This window comes from Hippopotamus amphibius, chromosome 11 (assembly GCF_030028045.1).
Source record: "Hippopotamus amphibius kiboko isolate mHipAmp2 chromosome 11, mHipAmp2.hap2, whole genome shotgun sequence".
Lineage (NCBI taxonomy): Eukaryota > Metazoa > Chordata > Mammalia > Artiodactyla > Hippopotamidae > Hippopotamus > Hippopotamus amphibius.
The window spans coordinates 38266640-38281493 of NC_080196.1; the positions used below are offsets into that span (position 1 = coordinate 38266640).

At 39.1% G+C, this 14854-nt stretch overlaps 1 protein-coding gene across 1 annotated transcript in view; it reads right to left on the reverse strand.

The window, feature by feature from the left end:
* The window catches only part of DNAH8 (dynein axonemal heavy chain 8), a 291803-nt gene that overhangs the window by 202846 nt on the left and 74103 nt on the right, over positions 1 to 14854 (reverse strand). Inside the window, exons 21-23 of the mRNA XM_057698986.1 lie at positions 5656 to 5791; positions 4367 to 4482; positions 2409 to 2515 (exon numbers count right to left, since the gene is read on the reverse strand). Of these exons, the coding sequence (XP_057554969.1) occupies positions 2409 to 2515; positions 4367 to 4482; positions 5656 to 5791 (359 nt within the window). The remainder of the gene's footprint in view (positions 1 to 2408; positions 2516 to 4366; positions 4483 to 5655; positions 5792 to 14854) is intronic.

Below are 14854 nucleotides of genomic sequence, written 5' to 3' on the forward strand. Positions count from 1 at the left end.
GGTGGATAGAACTACAGTCTGTCATACAGAGTGAAGTAAGTCAGAAAGAGAAAGACAAATATTGTATGCTAACTCACATATACGGAATCTAAAAATGGTACTGATGAACTCAGTGACAAGAACAAGGACGGAGATACAGAGAACAGATTGGAGAACTCGAGGTTTGGGAGGGGGTGGGGGGTGAAGGGGAAGCTGAGACGAAGCGAGAGAGTGGCACAGACATATATATACTACCAACTGTAAAATAGATAGTCAGTGGGAAGGTGTTGTATAACAAAGGGAGTCCAACTCGAGGATGGAAGATGCCTTAGAGGACTGGGGCGGGGAGGGTGGGGGGGACTCGAGGTGGGGGAGTCAAGGAAGGGAGGGAATACGGGGATATGTGTATAAAAACAGATGATTGAACTTGGTGTACCCCCCCAAAAAAAAAAACTATAGAATGTTAGAGAGTAAATAAAAAAAAATATATCAAACTGTATGCTTTAAATATATGCAGTTTATTGTATGTCAATTGTATCTCAATAAAAGTTCTTAAAAAATAATAAAATAAATAAATAAATAAATAAAATAAACAATGTTCTAAGCAGACCTAACTATATGACATCACATGCACCTAACAACATAGCCTTAAAGATATAAAACAACTGACCAAAACAGAAGGAAAATTTGACAACTTCACTATCACACTGGGAGATTTTAATAATGCAATTAAAATAAAGTTCAGCAATGAATAACTAAGGAATAAACCTAACAAAAATGCACAAGACTTTTACACAGAGAATTATAAAACTTCATTGAGAAATAATAAAGAAGACAAATAAATGGAGAGGTAATCCGTGATTCTGAATGGAAGACTCAATATTGTAAAGATGCTAACTAATTCTCTCCAAATTTACCTATAGATTCAATGTAATTTAAATAACCATCCCAAAAGAAAAATTAATTATCTTTTTTTTTGTGAAAATTACAATGTTTTATTTCTGTATAAAAAAATGTATTGAGTAGTCTGGAAAGTGCTTGCTTTCTTCTCATTATGTAACTTGTAATATGGAGTGAGCATCTTATCTATGCCTTGGCAAACTGTCATACTCCTTTCTAAGTTTGAATCAGCTTCCAAATTTTTATCTTAGGTGCTGTCAATGTCATGAAACATCTCTGAAAGTTCCTTCAATGTGAATAACTTTCTTTTAACTAATTAACCATATGGAAAAAAATATACTGGTGTCCTACCTCACACTAAACACAAAAATAAATACCATGTGGATTAAACCCCTAACTGTAAAAGATAAAACTTTAAAACTCTTAGAAGACATTGTGAAGTAGAGAAAGATTTCTTTTAAAAGACATAAAAATCACAAATTACTAAGGAAAAGATTGATAGATTTAAATATTTTTAAACTTAGCAAAGAATACCATAAATAGAATAAAAAGGCACAATTGAGAGAAGCTATCTGCTATATTATCATCAACAAAGTAATATATTGAGACTATCCATGAATAAATCCAATCCAACAGGAAAACACGCAGAAGGAAGGAAGAAATGAGGGACGGAAAGAGGAAGAGGGAGGGAGGAAGGGGGGGAAAGGAAGGGAAGGGAAGGGAAGATAAATTTTTAGAAAGAGAAAGCACAAATGGCTCATAAACATGAAACCAAGAGTATAAAATAAACGCAAGAGAACCTGGAGATTAACCTCATAAATAACCAGGAAAATGATCATTTAAATTCCAGTGAGATGCCATTTCACACCTTATATGCTGGCAACAATTTTTTAATTGAATGACACCAACTGTGTGCAAGGATGAGGAGCCATGGGCACTCTCGTGCTGGGCACTGCCTGGTAAAGTGAGGCATGCACACCTCCCAGGGCCCAGCATTTCACTCTTAGCAGGTGCAGCAGGAGACACGCACAAGAATGCTCACAATAGCCCAAACTGCAAACAACCCAAAAGATCACCACCAGTAGAACTGATAAAACAGATTAGGTATACTTCAGCTATACGGAAGTGAAAATAAATTACACCAGCATAGATGCATCTCAAAAACAATACCGAACAGAGTTCAAATACGGGCAACCTTAAATGATACAAACATGGGGTAAACTGTAAGGCAAACCAAGACAATGATAAACATCAAGTCCACGATAGTGGTTACCTTTAGGTGAGCAGAGAAAGTACCAGTAAAGGGACTGGTAGTGCTCAGTGTTCTTTGTCTTGGCCTGGGTGCTAGGAACATGGTTACTCATTTATCACTGTTCTTGCGGTATTACACACTTATTTTCATACAGCCTTTTCATAAATGTCACGATTTAAATTTTATAATTTTTAAAATTAATTAACAAAAATAAAAAGTGCTTTAGCATTCTGTTGTGATAGTATTACCAGACGTATTTAGCATATTTTCAACTTGCCTGGCAACAAATATTCTTCTTTTCATTGTGTCCAAAGATAACCGTGTAGCTTTTTGAAGGCTGTCTAGTAATTGATGAGAGAAAAAAGCATAGACCTCTTTACATTCCTGTAATGAGAAATCATATTACATGTGGTACAAAAAATAAAACGTCTAACACACCCAAAGCAATAATACAATATTAGAAGTGACATGTGAAAGATGAAAAATAATAAACTATACAATTTCAATTATATCGTAGAAATAAATTCAATCTTAAATTACTTGGGTTTTTTTTTTAAACAAATAAGAATATATGAAAAGTGTGCTTTCATAAACAACCTAGCAAATTATAAGGCCTTACTCAAAAGCCTAAATTCAAAAACAGCTAATTGAAAATCATCCTGGTTTGCTCAATATTCAGTAATTCACTCAACAAAACTGAAGCACTTAAGTGTGGTGCACTTCTCAATGCTTACAGGTGTGGGCACAAGAGGATATTTAGTCTCCAACCTCAAAAATCTCAGCTTGGTGGATAAACATTTTAAAATATATGATACCAAAATATGTGGGATGAAACTTCCACTGTCCTGGCACAGTTTGTTCCTCTCTGCAAGCCCTTCTTTCCCTCCAGAGAAGTAGCCACGCTTATTGGTCAGAGAACAGGATAAATACTGATCCTGGACAGGGATCTGGGCACCACGTCCTGCTTGCACAGTGAGTCACACACGTCCAGGGCCAGGCTCTGGCCACGCTGTTCCTCTCCACCCTACACTCTGCCCCTCTGAGACTAAGTGGGCCAGTCAGGTTGAGCTGGATCAGAAGGGAGGCTCATCAGGTGTGAACAAAATGGAATATGATTGGGGTTGGTCAACTCCCAGGGTAAAGTGCAGGCATGACATAATCAGATGTTTACGTTAGACCCCTGTGGAAGCCATGTGGAAGATGGATTTGAGAGGCAGAGGCTGTTTAGGAGGTTTCTGCACTGATGCAGCTCTAAGTGATCCCCAGTTCGAGAGGCTGTGATGGTAGTCAGTCTTGCTCTAAGGACCTCAGCCACTGTCAAAGGGAATGCAATTGGAAGCGAAGGACTCTCCAGCTGACTCCCACCAACTGATAGTGGCTGCCTGGTGCATGGTACTGAATAGCAATCTACAGCTAAAGTCTAGACTGAGCAGGAAAGTGTTGCCCGATCAATTAGTGATACCATCCTCGAGCCAGAAGGTGAAAGTGAAACAAATGTGTGCTGTTTATTTCCAGAAGTGTGTTAGAGTGTGGGTTAGAGTGTAAAAGAATGTAAAATGGAGAAAGAATGAAAAGATGAGTACGGAGGATTAAAAGAAAACTGACAGGAGCAGGAGAAAGCAGGAACTAGTACAAATGTGGGAGTGGCATTCGGAGTTGATGCACGACCAGAAGGCCTAAGGCCTAAGAAGGATGAAGAATCCCCGCTGTCTCCTCCTCAACTTTCATTCTCAACACATCTCAGCATAATGCGAAAATCTGTCCACCAGGGATTTCTCCTGCAGAAAGTCCACAGGCTGTCCACAGTGCTAATAAAAAATGCAGATCCCTAGACCCCAAGTGAATCAAAATCCGGTTTTGCAATATAGGTAACTCTATTAAAAACAATAACTGAGAACAAAGTTCTCCACTCTGAGTCAAATGGATTGGCACTGCAATCCCAGATGTGACATTTACTACGTAAGAAAACATGGTCAGTCACAATATAGAGTATAACTATATAAACTGTAATTGACAGAATCACATTAGAAGTTGACAATGCTGGGGAAAACTGTAAGGATCGCTGTATCTTGTCAGATGCTACAGTGTACAATTGAAAATTATATTTTCTGGATTTTGTTATAAATCCACACAGATTGGCTGCAGAACAGCCTGGAAAAACACCATTTGGGGATATCTACAATCCTATGAGCCATAATTCTGTGAAACTGCATAAGGTTGTATTACAATAAATACCTTTTTAAATTCATCTTCTTTATCATTAACATCAACCTCAGGCACAATATTACTCTCATAATCAGCGCTTTCACCCTCTTCTGTTTCACTTCCAAAAACAACATGTTTTCTCTGTTCTATAGAAAAAAGATAAAACAAAAATACAACATTTAATACTTAGTATTTGGTTTATTCTATATAACCAAACTTTCTTATGAAGCTCCTTCTTAAAAAAATTCTTAATTTAAAAATTAAAAATTTGTTCCTGTGGGAATCACCCTTGAATTCAATTTAAATCACCCATTTCAACAGAATCGACATTCTACTAAGAAATACACTCCTTAAATATACTGTACTCTGTCTTAGTATGTAGAATTAAGAAACATTTAAAGAGGGTTTTTCTTTTTCTTTCATGTGATGTTTCTAAAATACCTGTTTACCTCTTGGGTTTGCTAGCTATTTATTTATTTACCTACTTACTTACTTACTTACTTATTTATTTATTTATTTACACCATGCTGGGTCCCAGTTGCGGCATGCAGGGTCTTTTTATTTGCAGCATGCAGGATCTTTTTTCTTTTTATTTGCAGCATGCAGACTCTTAGTTGTGGCACATGGACTACTTAGGTGCGGCACATGGACTACTTAGGTGCGGCATGCATGCAGGATCCAGTTCCCCAAGCAGGGATGGAAACCAGGAGTCCCGCATTGGGAGCACAGAGTCCCACCCACTGGATCACCAGGGAAGTCCCTGGGTTTGCTATCCTAACTAACTGATATGTTTGTGCTTTTGATACTTCTGATGAAACCTACTTAAACTAAGTGGAAAACCTCTCAGAGAAAGAAGGCACACTGTGGATACTTCTTCAAGCTTGGAGTTTCTCGACCTCAGCTCTACTGACATTCTTTGCTATTGGGGGTTGTCCTGTGCCATGGAGGATGCTCAGCAGCATCCCTGGCCTCTGCTCACTAGATTCCACCCCCACACAGTGTAACAACCCTCATGGCAGAATGCTGTACAAAAAAACAAGTTAACATAGCAGGCCAGAGACTGCTATCCATGGAAAGGCCTGCTTGCAAGGTTGGTCTTCAGTAGACATCTGGGAACTTGGATTTCAGAGGGGTGCCCACCATTCCCTAACTCATAAAAAGGGCTCACTGTGCCTAAACCGTGCAAATGGTGTGGTTCATGCTGAACACCTGCTCTCCTTCTGGAAGTCTGGCATTTTGGTGCCTGCGAAGCACAAGATGCCTACTTAAGAATGTATCTGTAACACCTGTGATTCAAATGTTAAAACCAGCCACATTACCTGGTAAGTGTTTTGCTGTTTTCCCACTGTACTTAACTTCATATATAGTCTCAAATATTGATATAAGTTCTTTGACAGCTTCTTCCACATGCTTACTTTTGTGGTTTAGAACCTCAGCCCATTCTTTTGTGTATGTCTATTAAATAAGGAAATGACTATTAATTTCCAGATATTTAAAAATACTGCGAAGTTTATTAATATGACTTCAATTTATCAAACTCTAATTAATGCCACCTGAAAATACCTAGCTGTAGTGGCCAACGGCATAATGTTTTGGACCCCAAATTTCAATAGCTAAAAGCAGCTTGAGACAGCTGTTAAGTCTCAAGCAAAGAAAGAGGAGAAGGAAAAATTCAAAGTCTTTGACCTTATCTGACTCAATTACACACAGAGCTCTACATTCGCATTCACATGGGCAAAAAAAAAGAAGCCTTGAAGGTGTAGAGATGAAGGTGTCAAAAGCGGAACATGAGAAATGGCTTTAAAAAGTGTTGTTTTGAGATCCAAATAAGATAAATTTGGGGGTGGGGGGGTTGTTTTTTGGTTTTTGGTTTTTTTTTCTGGCTGCATTGGGTCTTTGTTGTGGTGTGTGGACTTCTCGGTGCAGTGGCTTCTCTTGTGGAGCACGGGCTTTAGTTGCACAGGCTTCAGTAGTTGCAGCACGCAGGCTCAGTAGTTGTGCGCATGGGCTTAGTTGCTCCGGGGCATGTGGGATCTTCCCAGACCAGGGACCAAACCCGTGTCTCCTGCATTGACAGGTGGATTCTTAACCACTGCACCACCAGGGAAGTCCCAAGATAAGGTTTTTAACTGAGCATGACATTGTATGCCAGGCATCAATTTAAGAGCTTTATGTGTATGAAGTCGTTTAATTAAATGACAACCTCTTAGGATAGGTAATGTTATGGTCCCCATTTCACAGATGAGAAAAATGAGTCAGAGTAAAAAATTTGCCCAAGCTCACACAGTGGGTGTTAAGAACAGGGGTTTGAAACCAGCTTTGTGTAATTCTAAAAGCCTGTGCTTTTTGCCTTTTGAACTTTTCTAATAGTCAGCAAAGGCTTTGGGAAGAAGTTGAGAACTAGGTAAATTCAGAAAAGGAAACTGGCTTATAAACTTGAATAGGCCTTTTGATGTACAATGCCCATGCATTTTAGGAAAGAGAAATGTAAATGGTAGCAGCCAACTTGGACCTTCAAAATCACCTCTGCAAAGGAACCTGAGCCTTATCTCCCCAGATAAGTTTTGGGAGAGCCCATATCCCCTGTGTACTGCTCTCATGTGTTCATTCCTTGGTTACTAGATGAGAGAGAGAGACTTCTAAGTTTGTCCCTCTGATTTATACCACCTCATCTGTATTTGAACCCATCTTCATCTTTTCTCAGTCTTCTCCTCTCACCTGAAGACAGTTTCTGATCCTCCCCACCCCCACCAACTCTTCAGACCTTGCTCTACCATTCATTCACTCCATCTTTTCTAATTTATTCAACGCAGTGTTAAACTTTGGAATGACAATGGTGGTTGAAAGCCACTTCAGTCAGCAGGGAAAACAAGTGTTAAGCAAGTGGACACTGCCAGCTGATCATGGAAGATTGGACATGTGTTTATTTACACACCCCCCTCCACATATCCCCTGACATCTCTGGAAACCTCGACAAAATAACAGAAAGTCAGCTTTTATGTTAAAAGAACATGGCCACAAGAATAAATGGGAAGATGCCACATAAATTCTTCTGTATAATTATTATTAAATAAAGTTAAAGGAATTCAACAATTGGTGCTAGGACCACTGAATATCCACTTGCAAAATAATGAAACTAGATCCTTAGGCCGTACACAAAAACTAACTCAAAATGAAGCATAGATTTAAATGTAAGGGCCAAAACTATAAAACTTCTTAAAAACTATAAGCATGGATCCTCATGAACTTGGATTAGGCAATTTTTTCTTAGATATGACATAAGTATATGGCCCAATAATTCCACTCCTAAATATACACCCAAGAGAAATGAAAACACGTCCTTGCAAAAACTTGTATATTTATGTTCACAGCAGCATTATTCATAATGGCCAAAAAGTGGAAACAACACATGTGTCCATCAACTGATGAATGGATAACTAAGATGTGGTCCATCCACACAGTGACTATTATTCAGCAGTAAAAAGGAATGTAGTACTGATACATGGGACAATATGAATGAACTTTGAAGACACTGTGCTAAGTGAAAAAAGCCAGTCACAAAATACCACATAGTATATGATTCCCTTTGTATGAAATGCCTACAAAGGCAAATCTATAGAGGTAGAAGGTAGATCAGTGGTTGCCTAGAGCCAGGAAGGTTGAGAGGAAATTGGTAATGATTGCTAATGAATATGGGATTTCTTGGGGGTATGTCGAACAGTTCTAAAATCGACTGTGGTGATAGTTGCACAACTCTGTGAGTATATTAAAACCACTGAATTATATACTTTAAATAATTATACAGTAGGTGAATTACATCACCATAAAGTTGTCACAAATAATAGCTAGTGCCAGAAATAATTTGAAGCAGGAATTGATGGGGCAGTGGGGGGAAATGGAGCAGGGAAATGAGATATGGAAAAGTGAGGGCAGCATGTATGAGCATTTGGAGAAGTTTAGTTGTGAATGAGAAGTGAAGGGAGGTGTGGGAAGGTTTTTGTTTGTTGGCAAGGTAAAGAGGAAGAGTATATTAGACTTCTGGTGGGAGGGGTCCCGTAGAGAGGACAAAACTGGAGACCTAGAAGAGGGAGGAAGACTGATGGAGTAAGGTTGCCAAGAAGGCAAGAAGGCGTGGAATCTAGAGCCCATGTGGAAGACCTCGATTATGAAAAGAGGTGGGAACTTCCTCCAACCAGAAGGAAGGCAGAGTTGGATGCAGAAGCAGTCAGCAATGTACCAAGAGCTCTGACTCTGCAAATTATTTATATGACTTTAATTCAGAAAACTATAAATAATCCCTGTAACTCTGTCAAGGTCATCTTGCAAGACACTCCAGTTGCTGGTTATTCTCTGTGTGCCCCCAGCAACCCATTCTCAGCTCTTCCCTGCCTTGCTCTGAGCAGAGGGAAGCTGCTTCTGGGGCTCCCTTATTCTCCGACTTCCAGTTGGGTTTGACCCAATGGGAAGCACCAGCAGAAGATAGGAGAGCTGGGCGGGGCGGGGGGGAGGCAGTAACTCTCACTCCCTCCTTGGTAGGGGAGGGGAGGGCTGCATCTCTGGTAGAGGCTGTGTCTCTTCACAAATTCAGCTCCTATGGGATGAGCCCTTCCACACGGTTCCAGCTTTTACTGGATTCTGAAAGCACTATTTCCTTCTTTGGTACCTTCAGCCCCAGCAGTGCTGAGGACTTTCACCCCTGCGACTCCTGATGTGTCTTACCTTGCTAGGATCTTCACTGGCACTGTCCCATACACAATATTCCCAGTTCCATCCTAGTGCCTGAACCGTGATCAAAGAACTCACATTTGATCCCTGGTGAATTAGATCATCTCAGATAACCATGACAACTCACACTGCCATAAAAGCCAGGAGTAAGAAACTTAGATGTGCACATTCTACTGCTAAGAAATTTCCTGTCTCAGCTGGCGACCCAGTGGCCCAGCCATCCTCTTTTAACAAGTGGCAAAACAATGCCATGGCACAACAGACTGCAAAAACTGCCTCTATAAGGTGTCACTACCAGTTGGGGCCACACAAAGGAAAGCAACTCTTCTCAGGAAGACTAGTCATTGAAGATTAATAAGACCATTCTTACAACTCAGTGAAGAATGAACAGCAATGCTGAGGAGCAGGTCAGGGATGGACTGGAACACAGCCAAATTGATTTTATGGGTGGGAGCGTTTCCTGCTTTTAAAAATTGAGATATAATTCATACAACACAAATTTACCCTTGTAAAGTGCACAATTAACTGGTTTTTAATATATTCACAGAGCTGGGCAATCATCACTGCTATCTAATTCCAGAACATTTTCATCATCCCAAAAGAATCCCTGTACCCATTAGCAGTCACTCCCCACTCCCCCATCTCCACCACCCTGGCAACCACTAATCCACTTTCTGTCTCCATGGAGCCAGGTTGATTTTGGTGATAGAATTTTTAATACCCTTTCATGCATTTCCTGGTGTTTTCCTATCATAACTTGGATCCTAATATTTCCCTGAATTTTCTATTCCATTTGTATATCTACCAATATACAGATATGTTAATCAGGGTCCAACAAGGAAAACAGATGCCACACCAGCTATTGTAACAGACCGAGTAAGAGAATTTAATTGCTTAAACAACTATTAAAGGACCAAAAAGGCAAAGAGGGAACAGAGGTCACAGAGAGATAGTAACTGCAGGAAGCACCTCCCATCCCAGGGTGTGAGGGAGCCCAGGGAAGAGGGTGAAGTTATTGGAACCTGGAGTTGGGAAGTGAGGGAGGTGCCTGGCTAGCACTGCTGCCTCAGAAGCTCAGAGAGAAACCTCCTGATGCTGGTACATCTGAGAGGCACACGAGGCTGATTCTGGGAAGGCTGGAAAAAGCTAGGGCCTTGGTCTAACAGCCACTGCCAGGGTAAAAAGCTGTAGCTCATGTAAGGGCATCACATGTAATGAGGCAAAACAGGAAATGGTGCCACATGTAATGAGGCAAAACAGGAAAGAGCAAGCCCATTCTCTCTCCTCCAGCCTCCTTCTACCACCCACACTGCAAAGCTTAACTGGAAACCAGCTGGCCAAAGATCAATGTAATTTGCAGAGTCCCAGCCCCAGCAGCATAGAGTAGAAGGACCAATTGGAGGTTAACAGAAGATAGCTTTTTAATCATTAACATAATCTGTCCTACAACCACAATTAGATGCTCCAAGATAAGGAATACTTGCCCTTACTGCAAATAGCCCTGGTTCCCAGTACGGTCTGAAATCACTGGCTTGTGCAAATTAACCTCAGCCCAAAAAATTAGCATTATGTATGGCATGTTTCCAAAACCAATTTCTGCCCAAAGTATTATCCAACTTGCTTTTCATTACAAATGTTATTCTGTCTTCACTATAATGGTCCACCTAGTAATAGGTTTGTGGGAAGGCAGCTCACGTGTTACTAGATCTTACATCACTCTAGGGCAAGTGACTGGGGCATACTGATTGACAAAGATGTTCTTCAAAGTTCCATCTCCTGGATCTTGACTTGTGCTATCAATGTAACCACCACATTCACACTTGGTCACCCTTAATCTATCCTAACTTTCCTCGTTTGTGTGATTTATTTCTCTTTCTATGCACATGAAAGTTCTTTGTTCATATGTTCAAAGTAAATTTTCTTTGGTAGTGCGAATTTCACCCCACTGAGCAGTGGACAGTGTCAGAACAGTTATACGCACGTACCGATAGAAATGATTTTCATTATAAAGGGAACAAAGTGAAGGAAATCAATGTAGAAATTTCCCTATTTCTTTGTATGCTGTTTGTGTGTAAGTAAGACCTGGTATGAAATACATACAGATTTTAGAATGAGCGAGAAGAAAATGACAAGCAGGAAATTACCCCTCATCCCCATGCAAGAAACAGGAGACTTCTTTGGAAAATTTCAATTGCTGAAAAGAGACCCATACAGCATTCGAAGGGCTCTCCCTCCTAGAATAACATGGAGCCCACAAAACAGAGCAGACTCTATTTGCCTACTCAAGAAATAGTACCCCAAGTAAATTAGTTAGAGATGCAGAAACAACACTATAAAAATAGCTATAAGTTAAAAATGAGTGCCTTTCCTAACACCTAGTTTGTGATCTCCAAATACCATTTCCACCAGTAACACTGAAAGGAATGAGGGCTGACTGGAAAAATGAGCCATCCTAGATCTGGGGTTAGGCAATGTACAAGATGAGCCTAAGATTTCCTATGGTTCCAGGAAGCAAGAAAGCTTTCAAAGACTACTGGAGTCATATCAAAGACATAGAAGCCAGCCTGAAGAATTCCAATGGACAAAGATGAGAAAATTTGAACATAAAAAAGAATAATGGGGACTTCCCAGGTGGCGCACTGGTTAAGAATGCAGGGGACACAGGTTCGATCCCTGCCACAAAAAGATCCCACATACCATGGAGCAACTAAGCCCACGCTCTGCAACAAGAGAAGCCACTGCAATGAGGAGCCGGCACACCACAATGAAGAGTAGCCCCTGCTCACTGCAACTAGGGAAAGCCTGTGTGCAGCAATGAAGACCCAACACAGCCAATAAATAAATAAATAAATTTATATATAAAAAAAAAGAACTAAAAAAAAAGAATAATGACTGCAATGGACTGAATCCCTCAAATATATAATAATTCATATGTTCATAATGATCTTTAAATAATTTAAACCTCAATGGGTATTTTAGAAGTTGGTAGTGAGCCAGCCCATTATTTTGAAAACTGGTATATAAAAGAAAAACTGAAGCACTGAACTTGACTTTTCTGTACAAACGTTATTTCACAGTAACCAAGCAGTTAATGAGGGAAATTTCTTCTTTATAGAAATATTTTATCCATAAATGGTAGAGACTTTGCAATCTCTAGACAACAATAATGGCTCTAGGCAATAATAATCAAAGGCTGCTAAACTCTTCAGGTGAAAAGCTGGTGAGAAACTTTATAATGATGGATAAAGCTGACTGTACCTGAGCGCACTAATTAATCTTAATATCACGAAAAGGGAAACAGCCTAATAAAATGTGCCTCCTGATGTGATGCAATAGGAAGTACACAGTGTTACCTGTGAACTATTCTGTCAGGAAAAGAAAAAGTAATTGAACCTGAACTGAATCAATCCTGCAGAGCTAATTAAAATATATAGGAAACTCAGGGGATACAAGAATATGTTAATATGTTAAATCATACTACTAGGATATGATCAGCAAGATTTAGAACACAGAAAATTCTATGGGACAAATGATCCCATTTCTTCAACAAATAAAGAGAATTAAAAGGAAGATGACAAAAAAAAAAACTTGAATAGACATTTCTCCAAAGAAATATACAAATGGCCAATAAACACATGAAAAGATGTTCAACGTCAGTGGTCATTAGGAAAAGGCAAATCAAAGCCACGAGACTTGACATGACACCCACTAAGATTATTACAAAAAAATGCTTTAATTATTAAAAATGGAAAATAACGACTGTCAGCAAGCAGGTGGAGAAACTGGAACCTTTGTTGTGCATTGTTGGTGGAAAGGTAAAATGGTATGGCCACCACGGAAAAATATTTGGTAATTTCTCAAAAGCTAAACATAGAATTACCATATGATCCAGTAATTCCACTTGGAGTATATACCCAAGAGAATTGAAAAGTAGGGACTCAAACAGATAATTACACACTAGTGCTCATAATAGCTTAATTCACAATAGCTAAAAAAGGTGGTAACAACCCAAATGTCCACCAACAAATGAAAAGATAAACACAATGTGGCATATCCACACAACGGGACATTATCCACCTCTAAAAAGGAATCAAATTCTGATACATGCTATGGATTAACCCTGAACACATTATGCTAAGTGAAATAAGGCAGACACAAATAGACAATATTGTATGATTTCACTTACATGACATAGTATAGAATAGGCAAATGTATAAAGACAGAAAGTAGAATAGAGGTCACCAGGGGCTGGGGCAGAGGAGAGGGAAATGGGAAATTACTGTTTAACAGCTACAGAGTTCCTGCGTAGATGATTAAAAAAAGTTCTGGAAGCAGATGGTGGTAATGGTTACAGAACACTGTGAATATACTTAATGCCACTGAACTATACAGTAAAAAGTGGTTAAAATTATAAATTTTGTGTTATGTATATTTTACTGCAATAAAAAAGTTGCAAGCAAAGAAAGGGGAGATGATAAAAAGAAACTTAAAAGATATATGAATCAAATGCAATGTGTGAACCTGTTTAGTTCCTAATTCAAACATACCAACTCTACAAAGAAAGTTTCTACAAAAGCTAAAAAAGCTAAATATATTCATAAACTATGACTATGACCCAGCAATTTCACTTATGGGAATATACCCACTAAAATAAGTGCTTACGTTCACATACACACACAAAAAAAACATGTACAAGAATGCTCAGTGTATAATCAAAAGCTATGAACTATCCAAATGCCCTCAACAGTAGAATAGATACATAAATTGTAATAAACTCAGAAACTGAGTCAGCAATGAATGAAAATGAAAGAACTACTGTCTCACACAACTACACAGATGAATCTCACAGACCCGGAGCAAAAAAAAGCCAGACATAAAGAATATATGCTGCATGATTCCATTTATGTGAAATTCAAAAACAGGTAAAGCTAATACACAGTGATAAAAGCCAGAACAGTGATTACTTCAGGGTGGCGGATGTTAGTTGCCTGGAGTGGAGCAGGAGGGAATCCTTTGCAGTGAAGGAAATGTTCAATATCTTGCTCTTGGAGAAGGTTACAAGGGTGTGTCATATGCAAACATTCACTGAATAGCGCACTTAAGATTTGTGCACTTTGCCTTATATACACATTACATCTCAATTAAAAAAAAAAAAAAAAAAAAGACATGGGCCTAAAATGAAAAGTAAGCTGAAGCTACAGCTTTTATGGGGACTTTTTTCCCCCATAACCAAAAAACCAAATGAGGCCTACCATTCCCCTTCCCCCACATGTCATCAGGTAAAATAAGGGCTACGCTCTCAAGGACAATTAGCGATCATGGGTGAGGCTCAGGGGTGGACAGACAATGTCTCCCTTGAAAATTTACAAGCACTAGCTCACCTTCACACAGGTTTAGGACTTGAGATTACACTACCTTGGAGTTCTGGAAATTCTATCATCTGAGAAACTAATATAAAGTTGTCCTGAGTTGGTAAAACTCCTAGGTACCACACAGAAGCAAATAAAAAGGGACAGGTTCTCAACTAAACAGATGTGCACCTTAGCTCACAATCCAAAATATTAAAAACATGAAGACACAAGCCATCCTGAGCAAGATTTGGCAGAAACAGCAAAGAGCAGAATTAGACCCTCCAATTTCTTCAAATAATGGGATTGTTACAAAATATATTTTAAATGTCAAAAAGAAGAAATAGAATTTAAAAAAGAGAAAGGAAGAAGATTATATAAAAAGATGAGGTATATTTGAAAAAGAACAAAAAGTAACTTCCAGAAATAAGTAAATTTGGGTAAA